Source organism: Cibotium barometz, chromosome 33 (assembly GCF_041138505.1).
Source record: "Cibotium barometz isolate CiBa-2024 chromosome 33, ASM4113850v1, whole genome shotgun sequence".
Taxonomy (NCBI): domain Eukaryota; kingdom Viridiplantae; phylum Streptophyta; class Polypodiopsida; order Cyatheales; family Cibotiaceae; genus Cibotium; species Cibotium barometz.
The window spans coordinates 45,348,187-45,366,160 of NC_141078.1; the positions used below are offsets into that span (position 1 = coordinate 45,348,187).

Genomic DNA, 17,974 nt, shown 5'->3' on the forward strand with positions numbered 1-17,974 from the left:
GAGTAGCTATTGGTCAGCTTAGAGTCTCATCACATCGATTGGAGATTGAGACTGGCAGAGCAGCACGGATCCCCCGAGAGGGGAGGGTATGCAGATTGTGTAGAGAGGAGGTGGAGAGTGAGGAGCATTATGTATGCAAATGCAGAGCATATACAGCCATGAGAGAGAGATATCCCATTTTATTCAGAGAGCCACATTCCCTACGCCAGATCTTTGAGGCAGCAGACCAGCGCATACTGGGGAGATTGATTCTAGACATTCAGCGCCACAGAGAGACATCATTACAGGCTCAGACAGCTCCAGAGGGGGGACGACAGACACAGATTACTACATTTTTTCAGAGATCCATCCCACTCCCAGCCCCTACACGGCAAGGAATTACTCTCCAGAGAGCAGAGACACTCAGAGCACGCAGGAGACAGAGGACACCTGGCTTTCGGACACCACGCCTATACCAGAGAGAGATGACAGAGATCAAAGCTCAGTTTCACAGAGAGGGTGCGGAGCGACTGGATGTTCTTCAGGGAGCTGTGGACACCCCCTTCATTGATGTATACCATTTTATAACCCCAGTATGGTACAGGATGGAGCTAGCTAGGTTGCATATCATGATTGTATACTCCATGCATATAGCTTTGCATTCTCCTAGTAGTAGAGCTCCATCCCCCCCCCCCCCTTTCACCACTCATTGTACTTATTGCACACCCAGATTCAGCTTTTTTAGTTCAGTACTTTTTCATTTTGTTGGGATGACAGAGGATACCCCATACAGGTACACCGATTTGTCTCATAGGCCGAGTTCGGTCTTTTGGAAGACGTTAATAAAATCTCTCTCTCTCTCTCTCTCTCTCTCTCTCTCTCTCTCTCTCTCTCTCTCTCTCTCTCTATATATATATATATATATATATATATATATATATATATATATATATATATATATATATATATATATATATATAGACACAGGATCATCTGTTGATCACATGTATTGTCAAATGTTTTCGTTTTACTTTTTCTTTCAGTTTTCCATGGCTCAGCATATTCATGGCACCATTGTATTACTTTTGGTCTCATATGCCCTAGACCTCGGGGTATCTGTAGCACATCTAGATCGCATGGGAAGATTAGAGAGATCATCACAAATCACCAGCAGATACCCTCCAGGCAGTTCACCATGGAGGAGCTTGTCTTCGTGCTTCAGCGACCTATGAGGGATTTCATCCACTGAGGTCCCGTCTATACCCTCACACATTCATGAGCCTCACGTGCCCAGAGATGTCTCTGAGTGGACACTTTCATCCCCTCTTAGTAACTTCCTAGGTTCCCATTTTCCCATGTTACTCTTGATCTCTATTACACTGATTTGTCTCATAGGCCGAGTTCGGTCTTTTGGAAGACGTTTGTAAAATCTTTCTTTCTTTCTTTCTTACTTTCTCTCATGCACACCTTTCCTTTTGTTTCTTTTCCTTTTCTTTCTTTTTCTTTTCTTCCGGTGACCGGAAGAACACAGTTGTATTATTTTTTGTCTCATAGGCCGACTTTGGCCTCTCGTAGACGTTAATATATCTTTCTTTCTTTCTCTCTCTCTCTTTGAGCGAGGACAACTCAGAAGCTTGGAGCATTCTTGAAGAAAAAAGAGCATCTACACCTATCACATATCCTAGCCTTTGGGAAGCCTATGCACGACACCTATATGATGTGCCAAACCAACCTATACCACAAATGTCACACATCCCTCAGCCTACATCATCCTATCTCTTTGCTTCCCCCAATGTCACTAGCAGGAGACCCCACAGACCCAGGTAACTACAAGACTATCATGATTGGTCACACAATGGCAAAAATCTATGGGGCAGTACTAGAGGACATGATGAGCACTATGGCAAAGAGGATGGGAAACAGAGCATCAAACCAGGTAGGCTTCAGGAGAAACTTCTCCAAGCTGGACCATATCTTTACTTTACGAGCTATCATCGAGGAGGCGAAGGCCTCAAAGAGACATGTGTATTGCTGCTTTGTGGATTTCCACAAAGCCTTTGACTCCCTCCCTCGATCCGGTCTCATAGGACGCTAGGTGAGAGTGGGCAGCCTTGCTTAACCCCAATAGTGCTACATATATCTCCCAAGGTCCCACTGGGTGCACGTTCTCGGTCGAGTACTGCCTCACATAGTGCCATCACACCCCATATCATCTCACGTGAGAACTGGACAGATTTTGCACACACAGAGACCTACCTTACGCTCAATTTGGGCAAAACCAAAGCTATGGTCTTCAACACATCTTATGCAATCGCCTCAAGATTTTTTTTCATATAGAGAGATGCCCCAATGGAGATCATGCAAATGTATGTATATCGAGGGGGCATGCTTCCCTAGCCCGTATGGAGAGATAGTGTTTCCAAACACATTTCCAAGAACCTAAGTGCTGGCTCTTTGATACTCTAGTACGACCTAGTACGACCAGCGGCTATGTATGGTGCAGCCTTTTGGGGGCCAAGCCTAGGGAAGGATCACTGGAGGAGCATAGAGAGGCTACAGGTGATGATGTTGTCACGCATGATCAGGAGTAAGGCATGATCAGGAGTAAGCCATCTGTACCACATGACATTCTACATGCAGAGTTTGGGGTGGCCCCACTAGTTACAGTTGCCCTTATTCAGACTGTCACTTATATTCAGCATGTATACACGCTTGAAAGCGATTGCCTCCCATGACTAGCACTAGAGTCATCTATCCAATTATTCAGCGAGAGGGAGAGGGAGCGATTGAGACGAGCTGAACCGCCCTCCTCCTCAACGACACGGCCGCCACCATTACCGACACATGCATGGTACTCTGAGGTAGTCGAGTGGTTTCATGCACATGGCATACAGATGGACCGTCTCCCCCCGTTTCAGTATAGCTTGGATTCCCCCTACCTTGATCTCTCACGATAGGACACTGTCAAATGTTGTCATTTTACTTTTTCTTTCAGTTTTCCATGGCTCAGTATATCCATGGTACCATTGTATTACTTTTGGTCTCATAGAACCTTGGGGTCTTCCGTAAACATTAATATAACTTTCTTTCTTTCTCTTTTTTTTCAGAAAGGTAAGAACGTAATATTATGCAAAGGTAATGTACACAAGCCTCATGGCCTACAGCTGGGCTAGAACACAAACTCACTCAGAAAAAGAAGGGAGCGGGGACATAAATAGTAGACAGTAGACAATCTAGACAACAAAAACATTTTCCCGAGCAGTGACAATGCCGCCGGCAAAAAAACCCTTTATCAACTATGCACGCAACAGAACTGTGCGGACGATCCGAATCCAAGAAGCGGCCAACTCTCGGCCTAACACATGCACGGAAGCCAACAAACCCCAAATTCGTCCAATATGGCCCTGTATACTCAATTGGCCATCAAAGATGAATGAATTTCGGGTGAGCCATATGTGCCACACGCCAATCCACCTAAAGAAATGAAACAAATCCACAAGTGCAGCCTCCACTATTGCACCCGAAAGATTGCCGAAAACCCAATCCCTGACCGAAACATATGAGTGTGCAATGGACCACCAAGCTCGGGAAACAAAATCCCAAACACGTTTAGCAACCAAGCAATGCATAAATAAATGGCGGCTATTCTCTGGGCAAGTGGTGCAAAAAAAAAAAAGTCCTGCTGAAAAGACTTTCCCTTGAAAAGGGATCTTGGAAAGCCAAACACCCATCAATGTATGCTTCCACCACGAGTGTCTTCGAGCTACCCACCAGACTTTCTTGGCTTTTTCAGTAACCCACCTCTTATCCTCAACCAACAAATGGTAGACTTGGTTAGCAGACACTAGCATAAGATCCCCAGGTTTTTTAAGCATCCAATCAGCCCATGGTGTAGCAGCATCGAGGACCCAAATATTCCCAAATGAATCTAATTTCTCCTTAATCACACTCCATAGTGAACTATAAGACCTGGGAACCCTAAAATGCTGATGAATCCGACGAAAAGAGAAAACCCGGCCCCACCTCGGTATCAATGCATCAGCCACCCACACCAAGCGCAACCTAGCCATACGGTTCAGCTACGTGTGGGAATCATCCCTCCCTGGCCAACGCCCAAGTCACAACCCATGTGTTAACAAAAGGCTCTCTCTACAAGGAGTTTGCATGAAAAGCCTATTCTGTGGTGGATTCCAATGAGTATGCGACAAGACTTCTTTTCTTGCCAAGAGATCAGCAAATGTGAAAGCAACTCAGAAGCAGGCACCCTGACCATCTGTGCCCCATTCAAAATCTGCCACCATGATGCAGCAATTCTTGTCTTACCCTGATGAATACCAACTTCTACAATAAGTTTGTGGGCCATATATACCCAAGCTTGTGTCTAAGACACAAGTCTTGAAACAAGGACCAACGGCGAGCCAGAAGATGAATGTGCACATCCAACAGAGCTCCTCCCCCTAATCTCTTAGGTGTGGTAATATGCATCCAAGAGACCCAAGTCTGTCCAGCCCTATCACCCTGCTTTTTCCACAACATAAATCACACACGCTGAATTAACTCACCCAACGACTTCTTACTCCATGGTATCGAAGGAAGGAAAAAAGAGACCATTGGTATCATAATAGACTAGGCCATCTTGTTGGGTAGGAGGGAAGCGAGCCTGCACACACACACACACACAACCTCAAGCACAGAGAAACGTGAGAGTGCTGGAAAAGATGTACTCAATAATGATATAAATGAAAGTACAAGTGAGTACTAAAAGGCCTAGGGCAAAGTGCCCAACACACATAAGTGTGTTCACACGGGGAAAAAACCTGTGTCCAGTCACAGGGAAAAAGTGCCCGTGAGTAAGCTGGGTTCACACCTGAACTAGCCGGGAGTGGACATGACCAACAAACCTCCCTCAAGTGAATGGTGTGAAGGGGTAGCAACAGGGTGATAAAGCTGTGAATGCTGCCCTGCACTATGCTCCATTGAGAGTGAACTGCAGTGCCAATGGAAAAAGCAAGCACTATATGAAGGGGAACAGGAGAATCCCTAATGTCATAGTGCTAATGCTAGAGCACAGTAGTACAAAAATGCATCACCAGAAATGCATGGAAAAGATCATGTTGACATCAACTGCATCAAATCAAGAGGCATCGCATAATACCCCCTTGAAGGCAAGTACCAAATGCCAAGCTGAACTGCATGTAATCCACATCAATGCTCTGTAACTGCACCAGTGATAAGCATAAGAAGAGGTAGCAGATATAAGCATGTGAAAAGGCAACAGGATCCAGAAGTCATGCCTATGAGAAATGCAGTGTAAGCTGCAGAAGTGATACTCATCAATGGTGGAGGATCCGATGAGGAAAAAATCAGAAATGGTAGGGTTGATAAAAGTAAAAATTCAGCAATGGGAAAAACTGAAAATGGGGAGAAAAAGTGGGGGCTCGAGGCGGGCATCAGCCAATGCTATGAGAGGATAGGTAAACTCTCAGCGATGCCATGATCAGTGCCATGTATGGCAAATGTAAAGATGCATAATCCCACAATGAATAATATACATGTGACATGTCAAAACCATGAGAGCAAGCCAACACTGGCCAAGTGTGTAAAAGGCACTCCCAGTAAACATCACATGTGAGAAAGTGACAATGTCAACACTATAGAAACAATCTCGCTGCAAGGGAAAACAGCATAAAAGGCATCTCCAGTAGACATCACATAAGAGAAAGCGTCTAGCATAGACCAGCACAAGGGTCAACAAGCATAAGTGACCGTGAGGCATCACCAACTGCATGTGGCCAAGTAGAATCCCCCCCTGAAATGCATCTGCCAGACAATGCATACCATGGAGTACAGACTATAAAGCATAGTCATCAAAAGCAATGGCATCAGAAGACATCTCTGCAGGCAATGAAGATGTAAGTGTCAAGGCTGATACGTGTAGCCAAATTGGCCTGATCTGCACCTGTGGAAGAAGATGCCAGCATCTTCTTTTTTTCACTCTCAATACGCTTCTTGCATTCCTCTATGGTGTGCCCTGTTTTCCTGCAATAGTTACAGCGCTTTTTCTTTTCAGGCTTGTCCTCTGTCTGGATTCGATGGGCTAGGTTTAGGCCCAAATTTATTCCCACGAAAAGGAGCAGCCATTGCCACTATCCCATGATGAGATTTCCATGGACAGTTTTGTATCACTCCAGTGACATAGTTTTGTTTTGTTTCTATTTTATTTTCTGTTCCGTGATGAGATATGCCATGGCCTTTATTGTATCACTTTGGTCTCATAGGCCCATCGGTTCTTTAGTAGACGTTTAATATATCTTTCTTTTCTTTTCTTCCCAACACATACACACACTAACGGTCATGGAAATGCCACAATATACCCCAGAACATAATAAGCAAGTTGTAGTAATACAAGATGAGAATTCCGTGATAGAACCTAAGCTTTTTAAAAATTGCCTCGTAACTCCAGTACTGGTGGCTAAGTAAACGTTCTTTGCAGCCAGACACTTGCAATAAAAATATGCTTAACCCATAAAAAGCCTGACACTCCCTCGGAAAGTTTTAGTATACAAGTTTCAGTGCCTAAATTTTACACAAGTTTCAATGCCTAATTTCACTGCAATCTTAGATTTACCTCTTTAGATTTCAGGCAGCCCTGGGCATTGAAAGATGAAATAATACTTCTATCATCTGCTTGAACTTCACAAAATCGGTATCCATTTTTGACCCAGATGGGTATCAGAATAACCAGGCAGCCAACCATCACAGGCATCGTCAATGACAGGGCCAAAAGTACTGATGATTTGCTGCAAAAAGAGCCCCCCCCCCCCAAACAAAAAAAAACAAAACACAACAAAAAACATAAGCGATCTGCAAAGGTGCCTGTAATTGTCATATCATAACTTAGGTTGGCAATATTCTCACACAATCAAGCCATACCTTAGGAAGGAAAGCAGAAGGCCCACAAAAGTACTTAGCATCCATGCTATTATGCCAAACTAATAGCCAAGATAGGTTAGTCCAAAATAACTGCTGCTTAGGTTAAATAAATCACATTGCAACTAGAGAAATCCATGTCCAAGAAATTCAGCTGGAGTTAAAAATTTACCTTCCGTACCCGAGAGGAGAGATTCATGTTTTCACTTCGTAGAGCTTGGGAAAAGGCTATGATTGAGCACAACACGGGAGAAAGCAGCAATGCTGAGATGCCAAATTCAATCTGAAAATTTTAAAAACAACTCCTTCAAGCTCATATGCTTGACCACCAAAAACTTACAGCAATAGTGTTACTTTGCTCCAAGTCTGACTCAAACGTACAATAAAACATGCATCATCGTTCACAAAGAAGCCTAGCTGCCTAGTCCTACAGAAACAGAATAATGTCTGATAAATAAGTCAAGGAAACTGAAACTGACTTGTTCATGAGTAGTATTGACAAGAGTTACTGTTTTCGGGCAGAAAATGGCTACAGCCACCAATTCAGCAACAAACACAGAACTGAATAGCCCCCATGCACGCTCTGGGGTGCCAGCAAAAAAAATAGAAACACTGTGAAACCTGTGTAGCCAAATTTCCCTTGGCTTCCTTCGCAGCTCTTCAGATGGTGATACAAACTGAGCTGGCATGTTTTCTGCCTGAGATGACTGGACAGCTGTTTCTTCCGTATTGTCCCTATGGTCTCTATCAGCATCAAGACTAGCTCTCTGCAATAATGCCAGGAGTGGAGGGTGGATGCCTGTCTCCTCATACATCATCGCAAAATTTGGATCAAGTCCTTTATCCTGAAACAGCGTTGTTAACTCTTGTTCTCCTTGTCTTATCCTGTGCCTTTGTGCAGTTGAGAGCACAGGTTCACTTGCAAGCATCTGATTCCCATCTAAGTTATGTGGTTCAACTGGAGTGCCACAAGAAGCACTGGTATCACAGTTTTGAGTTTCCCAACCATGAGCTGGGACATGAACCATTCGTCTACTTGTGTCCAAACTGCCTTTTTCAAAGTGTTTGTCACCATAGGGATTCCAACCGTCTGAGTCTTGAACAGTTGAAGGTCGAGAACTGGTGTGCAAAGCTACACTTGGCCTACCACTGTCGAAGCTTCGGCCACTATTTAGTCCTTCATGCACTTCATCTCCTCCAGTAGCAACACAACCATGCATGACTGTATGCCACATCCCCATTTGGCTAGGATCAGCACTGCTGCTACGCTTAGCACTGGTGCCATGGCCTTCAGAATAACTAGAGGAACTACCAGATCCCTTGCTCCGAAAACCTTCTCTCAATCGAACTCTAGCATTTTCAAGATAAGCTCTCCTTGCAGCTGCAGCATTGGATGCTGAGAAATGCCGTGTAACTGCTGCTATTAAGAGAACAGAGGCAACTACTGCATAGCTGATGCAATGTCCAAGATACCTGTCAGAAAACGATCAACCTTACTAGCATCACAAGGTGAAAAGCAATAAATCACCTTGAAATTCTCATTGAAAATGTAGGTGAACACTTACCAGTAATGAACTCCAAAACAAATCAAGAACGCTCGATAAACTCCAGCCAGAAACAGAGCCACCAAGCGGCTCTTGAGAAGCTCAAACCCAAACAAGCATGCCCCAATATTGGCATCTGAGGTACCATTAAAAGAGGGTCAATCAATAGTTTAAAAATGCAATAAGGGTAAGCTCAACAAATGGTGGACAGCAACTTATTACTCAACCGAGGACATCCCCAACTAGCCAAAGATACCAAGACCTCTCCCCAAAAGGCAAACAGCAAATGACTTTTCAGGCACACAGGGAGGAGAGAAGTTATTGCATGTAAAAACAACCAAAATTCCTACCAAATAAAACCACAGCAGCAGAGGTAACACTTCCCAGCCAACGAGCTTTTTGGGCTGTAAAACCATATAAAATTGAATATACAGCAAGTACAGTGACTGATCCCATATAGAGGAGCACCGGATGAGAGGCCCTGCAATAATTTTTCTAGATTTTAGCAATGTACCATAACAAAACCAACTCAATCAATGATCTAATACTAGCATATACACCTATGAGCACTCAGCAGATGTAGCATATCATTCACTATAAATGTCTACATGATTACATGCTGTAGCATGTAGTTCACTTACCTAATTCCAGGATGGAGTTGTTTACTAAGAGAAATTTTAGATTGAGAGTCAACAGAAAAAGTGCATGACTGACTTTATTGGACATTGAGACTGTAGATTTACAAGTGCATTTCATAGAGTATAAGCCATGAAAGGGTTACTCAACTGTCATTTATTCAAAGGTAAAGGAGATATGCAGCTCATCACATCCTCACTCATGAGCTAGCATAACTACTACATCAAAGATTAAGGCAAAACACGAAACTACAAAATAGACAACTGGCAATATTTCTTCTTGGCATCCATGTAAGAAAGTTTAGAACATAGATTTTGAACATACCACCAAATATGTAAAGATGGAAAAAAACATCTTACATTGAGACAGATGACTTAACAATGACCCTCAAGAGAGAGGTGCAAACATGCTATGCTCCTTGTTTCTAAACTCACATGCAATTCTCTCCTATTAGGAGACAATGTACTCACATGCTGAGATATGCACTACTGATTATCTACAGAAGGAGATCGGCTTGAATTTAAGAAGAAGAAAACGCTCCGGAGGAGAAATGGAGATGCAAATTTGCATCAACAGAAACGAAGGCATGATACTCTAGATTAGGAGCATTGGATATGTACATACTTTTAGCCCTACAGAAGGACCTTTTCAACCTCGTGGTCTACTGAATTCAGCTATGTTTTCAGAGGCATTTAAATGAATGTGACCATGGCAAATGACACAGCAGTCTCCATCCAAATGGCTCTTTGTAAGAATGTGTATCGTGGCACTCCTTGCTTATCTCTCAGTTTCCCTCACCAGGTTGATACAAATCCTGCTAGAGTTAGGTAGTGACTAAATAGATACAACTCCCAATGCCACGAAATTTTCCTGATCTAAAGGTACTCCGGTTTTCTACTGTTCTCAGGTTTTAATGTAAATAAGTTTCCAAAAGTAAAAACAAATAAATGAAATGAACCTTATTTCTCCAAAGCACTCATTTCCTTTTACCTTCTTGTACTTGAACCCAAGTCATTGCAAAATGGTTACAAACTCTAGCTCCAAAGATTGGTATGCAGTTCACTAAAATACAGAATTTGATTTTGACTAGACTATAGATCTTTACAATAAAACTATGCATCTCAACTTTCAAGCTTTTTCCAGCCCCATCAAGGCTGCCAGGGTAGCACTTCACACCATCAATGCCCAAGAACCATCAAAGCTCAGGATACTCTTACAATAAGGACCAGCAATATTAACATTTGGCCACCATCAATCCCTATTTATGTCCCCATGTAAGCTCCTATCTGTAATTTTTATACCAAAGTGACTAGTCTCAATGCTAACATGTTTAGAGCAATTAATATTGATAAACCAATTACTCTTTATGAAACAATATTTCAATTTATATCAAAGTTCTAAAGTAAAATTTTCCTTCTGATTTTCCATGAGCTAAATCCCAGTCACAATGGGTGTAAGCTAGAAAACTTCCCTAACATGGTAAAAATTTGTAACAGAATCATAAAAGTAAATGAAAGGCCTCCTTCCCTCCCAAGATGGGAGAAGGCATACTACACATTCAAAAACACTTGCAACCAAGGAGGGATCAAGATTTGTCCTTTAAAAAAATTCTGTTTGTTGGTCAACCATCAATACTCTACGGAGTAGCTTCACAAGTTCTTCGAGGTCAAACAGTAAACCCCATACTCACTCACTCATCCTCCTCCCCAAGACTAAAAGCCTTGAGATGGAAAGGCTGATTGCATACATCCAGAAACTCCAAGACCCACCCCCACACAGACTGCATGGGAAGCTAGCTGTGGAGTGTAAAAGAGCAATAAGAGCAAAACCTTGAACTCGTGATTAATAAGAGATAACACAATCCTTCGCTATATGGGAGCCTTGCATCTCCTCACCGGCCTCTCAGGATATCCACAAATAGACAAGGCTTTTCCTCAGAGACAATGCAACCCAAGTGGGGAAGCAAGATGCCTCTATAAATGTTCAATACACTTCAGAACCTTGCACAACAATGTTAACCAGAAGCATAGCACAAAGTGGGATCGAATGTGTCCATGGCTGCAAAGAAGCGAGAGAGAGAGAGAGAGAGAGAGATTAACCGTCTACTAAAGACCCAATGGGCCTATGAGACCAAACTAATACAATAATGTCCATGGCATATCTCATCATGGAATGGAAAATAAAACATAAACAAAACATAAACATAGCTATCTCATTAGGGTGATACAAAACTATCCATGGAAACTCATCATGGAATAGTGGGAACATAGAAACATGAGAATAGCATCAGCTCCCAGTAGTGGTACACCACTCTCCAAAATGTCAAGCATGGGGCTAATGAGTATGGTCGAGAGGTCTCCCTCAGCTATGTCACGTGGAAAGGTAGCTCGATGGCGGTGGACCATGTCTTGGATCTGGAGCTGATGAGGGAATCGTGGCCGACGACTGGGGGCGTCGGGCGCGCTGGAGTGCGGAGGCCCGGTCTGAGGTAACTCCTCTTGGGTGAGGTGGGTCTGGAGCAGCTCAAGGTGGGTCCACAAGATCCAATGTATCGGTGTCCTCCACCCCTTGCATCCAGAAGAATCTGGTGATGGTTGGCTGGCAAGGAAGGGAGCGTGATGGCTGGGGCCGAAGCTCTCTCAAGAACATGTCCCTGTGTTTGTGGAGCTCAAGTAGGAAGAGGCCTAGAAAATGCTGGTCTGGGAAGTCAATGACCCTAGAGAGTGGACCAAATCCCTCACGAAACATATAGTGAAACCTCTCGTGGATCTCATAGTATACTAGGTAGCAGCATATGTAATGCTCCTCCGTCTCAACCTCTGTGTGGCATAATCTGCAGATCCTCTCCTCTCTGGGTCTCCGTTTAAGATTCCCGGCTTTGAAGGCGCGCTCAGCTCTACCTGCACGTCTAGTCTTATTCTCTGCCACTCAAGTAAGCTCAATACAACATATCCCCGTCACTCTGGCATGTGCTGCAAGACGCATGGTGAAGCGTGGGCCACTGAAAGTGACACCAAGGTAGACATAGGATGAGACAATCTCCACAGGATCCCCTCTATATGTGAAGCTCAATCTGGATGTGAAGGGGCGAGAAGTATTGAAGACCATTACATAGTGGTCCCGCTGAGTGCATAAGTCATGTAAGGCATCCAGTTGTCTCTAAAGCCCCTCGGCTGAATCTAACAGGAGGACGATGTCATATGCATAAAAAAGTATGGGGATCAATATGCGTGCCGGTCATAGTCACAGTGGACGGAGGTGGACGGAGGGGATGGAGGGCCGGGACACGGAAACGTCGTCCCGAAACGCAGTGGCGCTCCGACACGGATTGGGGATGGCCGAGACGTCTCGAGCATCTGCGTCACCAAGGGACGGCGTCCCGAGAACGGCGGAACAGCGTTGCCTTGTCGAGGACGGGTCTGGAACAGACGGCAGAGAAGTTTTCTTTCCGCCGTTTATGGCCGTTGCTTCTGCCCGTTTTCTCCCGTTGGTAGCTGCGCCCGTTTGCTGCCGTTGGCACTGTGGCTTGCCGTCACCCGTGACCCGCACCATGCTTGGAGCTGCCTATAAGGCTTCAGCTCTCCTCTCTCTCTCTCTCTCTCTCTCTCTCTTGGCCAGCCGCCCACTCCCTCTCCCCACTCAAGCTTAAGCAGCAAGCTCTCTCTCTCTCTCTCTCCCACTCCCTCTCCCACGGGCCACTCCCTCACTCTCTCTCTCTCTCTCTCTCTCTCTCTCCCACTCCCTCACTCTCTCTCTCTCTCTCAACTCGCAAGCTTTCTCTAGGCTCTCTTAACTTTTAAGAGCTTTCTCTCAAGTTCTTGTTAGAGACACGGCGCCATAGAGAGACACTCATACAGACTCATACCACACGGAGAGGTGAGCGATAGCTCCAGCTCACTGATTTCTTCTAGAGATCTATCCCAGTGCCTACCCTGACACAGGATGGGGTTACACTTCAGCGCGTTGCGGACCTCCGAGCCAAATAGAGACCGAGAGCACCAGGCTACCAGACTCCCAGACTACATAGAGGGAGATCACAGAGATACGGGCTCGACATCAGCACCATATCCAGGAGCGGCTAGCTCACTTACACTCACACCCGGGGATCATGCTCCGAGGTATTTTTGCCTCGCCATCGCCTATGTATCACATATTACACCCCCATTCTGGTACTGGTTGGAGCTAGATAGATAGATCTGCATTGCATTCTTGTATACCCTACGCATATAGGTTGCATACTGAGCCTCTAGCAGTAGATCTCCATCCATCACACCCCCCCACTAGCTCAGTACTTTCATACTTTACTTCATGTTCATTTTATCCATTTTTTTTTCCTGGACATCCAAAAGACATTGACAATTGTACATTGATTTGTCTCATAGGTCGAGTTCGACCTCTAGTAGACGTTAATACAGCTCTCTCTCTCTCTCTCTCTCTCTCTCTCTCTCTCTCTCTCTCTCTCTCTCTCTCTCTCTCTCTCTCTCTCTAGTTGCTACTTCCGGATGCTACATCAGCGAAGACTACAACAGAGGATCAGGACCATACTAGCACGGCATGGGAGACGTCCAGTCAGAGTACTCACCATGGAGGACATTGAGGATATCCGCCATCGACCGATGCGAGACATCTTTGGATAGTGATGTGTATGATGCTTACCTTTGTTGCTGGAGTTTTCCTCCCAGATGTTATCCATTAGGAGCTCCTAGTACCGTACTTTTCCTCATAGTTGTTTCAGTTTCAGTAGTTAGTTGTTTAGTTGTTTTTTAGCTTTTCTTACACAGACATTGTATCAGATCCACCAATTGTTGTAACCTTTTTGGTCTCATAGGTCATTTTGGCCTTCTGAAGACGTTAATATATCATTTCATTTCATTTCTCTCTCTCTCTCTAGTTGCTACTTCCGGATGCTCCCTACTGATGTATTGTAGGGCTAGATACTTACCTTCAGTTCTTTTCTTTTCTTTTCCAGACAGTGTATCAGATGTCACATGGTTGTAACTTTGGTCTCATAGGTCACTTTGGCCTTTTGAAGACGTTAATATAACATTTCATTTCATTTCTCTCATAGGCCCATTGGGTCTTTAGTAGACGCTTAATATCTCTCTCTCTCTCTCTCTCTCTCTCTCTCTCTCTCTCTCTCTCTCTCTCAAAGCCTAAAGGTGCTTGGTCATAGGTCACTTTGGCCTTTTGAAGACGTAAATATAACATTTCATTTCATTTCTCTCATAGGCCCATTGGGTCTTTAGTAGACGCTTAATATAGCGCTCTCTCTCTCTCTCTCTCTCTCTCTCTCTCCTAGGGTGTGCTCCCCCCTTTCCCCACCCACCCTTTCCCCCTTTCCTCTCTCTCATAGGTCCATTGGGTCTTTAGTAGACGCTTAATATAGCTCTCTCTCTCTCTCTCTCTCTCTCTCTCTCTCTCTCTGTGCTAGGGTGTGCGCCCCCCTTTCCCCACCCACCCTTTCCCCCTTTCCTCTCTCTCATAGGCCCATTGGGTCTTTAGTAGACGCTTAATATAGCTCTCTCTCTCTCTCTCTCTCTCTCTCTCTCTCTCTCTCTGCTAGGGTGTGCGCGCCCATTGGGTCTTTAGTAGACGCTTAATATAGCTCTCTCTCTCTCTCTCTCTCTCTCTGTGTGCTAGGGTGTGCGCCCCCCTTTCCCCATCCACCCTTTCCCCCTTTCCTCTCTCTCATAGGCCCATTGGGTCTTTAGTAGACGCTTAATATAGCTCTCTCTCTCTCTCTCTCTGCTAGGGTGTGCGCCCCCTTTTCCCCACCCACCCTTTCCCCCTTTCCTCTCTCTCATAGGCCCATTGGGTCTTTAGTAGACGCTTAATATAGCTCTCTCTCTCTCTCTCTCTCTCTCTCTCTCTCTCTCTCTCTCTCTGTGTGCTAGGGTGTGCGCGCCCATTGGGTCTTTAGTAGACGCTTAATATAGCTCTCTCTCTCTCTCTCTCCCTACCTACCCTTGCTCAGGCCCCCAAGGCAGCAACATAACTCTCTCTCTCTCGCTTCTTCCATGGCTTCCCCCTTGCGCAACCTGACGAAGGCGACCTTTATGGTCACAAACAAGAGGATAACAAATGTGGAAAAGGAGATGAAGGAATGGAAGGCAGAGATGGAGGGATGGTGGAAGGAGAAAGCCAACTTTCTCCAAATGGTATTCAATGAGGGTAAGCGGTGGAAAGAGGAGGAGGAGGACCTCATAGCAGAAGTCAAAGGCCTTCACGGGGAAGTCAACACGCTCAAAGGCATAATTTCAGCTCTTCAGAGGGAGCTTGCAAAGGCTAAGGCAAATGGTGGACTTGAAGAAGGTGAAATTCAGCCATCCATGATAGAAGAGCTCAAGGTTATCAAGGAACAAGTACGGGCAATTAAGGAAGAAGAGAAGCAACACGAAGCAAAGACTTCCTCATGGGTGGAAGTCATCACCAAGACTCAAAGGAAGATGGATGAAGCGGAGAAGTGGATAGAGATCGCCAAGAAGGGTAAAGGTAAGGAGATAACAACCCCTACACCTACAATCATTAACATGACTTTGGAAGAGGAACAACGAAGACGTACACGTGCTTTGCATGTGAGGATTACCGGCCTTAAAGACGGGGATAAAGTTGAAGAGGAGGTGAAAGAGCTTATGGTGTTGATGGGGATTGACAGTCCGGCACACACAAAAGCCTGGAGAGTGGGCAAAAAAAGCGGAGGCAACGGGGAAACATCAAAGGAAAGAGCTCTCATACTTCGCTTCCCCTCTATTGAGGCGAAGAAGGAGTTCTTGAAGAGGCGACCCACTTTAAAGAATACAGGCATTTTTCTTGGTGACAATCTTACTCTTTCACAGCTTGCACATATGAAGGAAGTCATGCCAGAGATTAGGGCGGCAAGAGAAAAGGGAAAGATAGCATTTTATAGAGAAGGGAGGCTGGTCATCGTGGAGCGACGCTCTACATGACGGTGTGAGACCTATGGGACCAAATTAAAGCTGGCAGCCTGGAACTGCAATGGATCCCTCAGACTTGATGTAGGTGCCTTTGAGGACAGCTTTAGAGATAGAGATATAGTCTTCTACTCGGAGACTCACCAGGCCCCTGGTCAGATGATGCCACAGGTGACATGATACAAATGGGAGACAGCTTACAGAGTAGGGACGAGATCGGTACACAGTAGTAGAGGATCAAGGGGGGTGGCAGTTCTTTTCAGGGAGGAGCTGCAACCGCTTCTACACATCGTTCGGAGAGATGATCAGGCCAGATATATGTGGGTGAGACTGAGGGCCGACACAGGCAGATTCCTGTATATTGCCATATGCTATTTTGCTCCTAGTATATCGACATATGCAGCACCTAGAGAGCAGTCTCCTTTCTCTGTGCTAGATGATGACATATGGGAGTTCTCTAGGGATGGAGACATCATCCTGTTAGGGGACTTTAATGCCCGGACGGGCAACCGCCAGACAGCCTTTTATGATACCTCAGAGGAGATGCTGAGAGAGCTAGACACTCTGGATATGGGATTAGACAGACGCTCACAGGATGTGGAGTGCACAGAGTATGGGAGATATTTGGTAGATATGGGGACTGCACATGGGTTGGCCATACTTAATGGCTTGCAGAGGTTTCCGTCAGCAGCAGCTGGATTTACTTGCTTTCCACATAGACATGGTGCTAGCACAGTGGATTATGTTATGGCTATGCTGAGCTTTGTTTCATGCATTGAGGACTTCACAGTTGGATCTCTTCCCATTGGGGTAGTAGTGGATCATGCATTGTTGACATTGACCATCTCTTTTCACTTTACCACAGCTCAGAGGACACGAGGGGCAGATCACACTTGATATACTTTTACTTCAGAGACTGATGCTGTCTACAAAGATGGGATTTATACACGTCTATACACAGAGGAGCCAGGGGGACCTTTGGAGGAGCTGACCCATATACTGACAGAGACTTTACAGGATGCAACGAGAGAGGCATATCCACATACTCAGCCTGGACAGAGACAGCGTTCTGGGTGTATGCCCCAGAACAGCTGGTATGATGAGGAGTGCAAAAAGACAAGAGCCCGACTGCAGCGGGAGGTTGCTTTGGGAGTCACTACTCACCGACAGTCACGTATTGCTTTGCTTTCCACATAGACATGGTGCTAGCACAGGGGATTATGTTATGGCTATGCCGAGCATTGTTTCATGCATTGAGGACTTCACAGTTGGATCTCTGCCCATTGGGGTAGTAGTGGATCATGCATTGTTGACATTGACCATCTCTTTTCACTTTACCACAGCTCAGAGGACACGAGGGGCAGATCACACTCGATATACTTTTACTTCAGAGACTGATGCTGTCTACAGAGATGGGATTTATACACGTCTATACACAGAGGAGCCAGGGGGACCTTTGGAGGAGCTGACCCATATACTGACAGAGACTTTACAGGATGCAGCGAGAGAGGCATATCCACATACTCAGCCTGGACAGAGACAGTGTTCTGGGTGTATGCCCCAGAACAGCTGGTATGATGAGGAGTGCAAAAAGACGAGCCCGACTGCAGCGGGAGGTTGCTTTGGGAGTCACTACTCACCGACAGTCACGTATTGCCTTCCGGCGCCTTGTGCGAAGGAAGAAGCGGGCCTTCCTTGCTCAGCTAGAGCAGGAATTATACCAGCTGTTCTTGAGCCAGGATTCGAGGGAGGCTTGGCGTTTGTTTCATGAGTCCTCCCCTGCTTTGGCCATCACTTCTACAGAGGTCTGGGGTAGTTATGCAGCATCTCTATATACAGTTCCTGGACAGACACCTTTTCCTGACCCGCTAGCACCATGCCCGTAGACATGTACTTTCTTTACAGCAGAGATGGTAAGGAAGGCCATTGATAGGATGAAGACTGGGAGAGCAT

General features: G+C 45.3%; 1 protein-coding gene across 6 annotated transcripts in view; it reads right to left on the reverse strand.

The window, feature by feature from the left end:
- LOC147619639 (calpain-type cysteine protease DEK1-like) overlaps window positions 1-17,974 on the reverse strand; it is an 85,835-nt gene that overhangs the window by 43,141 nt on the left and 24,720 nt on the right. For all 6 annotated transcript variants that reach the window (XM_086773312.1, XM_086773313.1, XM_086773315.1 and 3 more), the window contains exons 5-10: window positions 8,804-8,934; window positions 8,475-8,589; window positions 7,389-8,382; window positions 7,082-7,192; window positions 6,913-6,971; window positions 6,608-6,779 (exon numbers count right to left, since the gene is read on the reverse strand). In XM_086773312.1, the coding sequence (XP_086629438.1) occupies window positions 6,608-6,779; window positions 6,913-6,971; window positions 7,082-7,192; window positions 7,389-8,382; window positions 8,475-8,589; window positions 8,804-8,934 (1,582 nt within the window). The remainder of the gene's footprint in view (window positions 1-6,607; window positions 6,780-6,912; window positions 6,972-7,081; window positions 7,193-7,388; window positions 8,383-8,474; window positions 8,590-8,803; window positions 8,935-17,974) is intronic.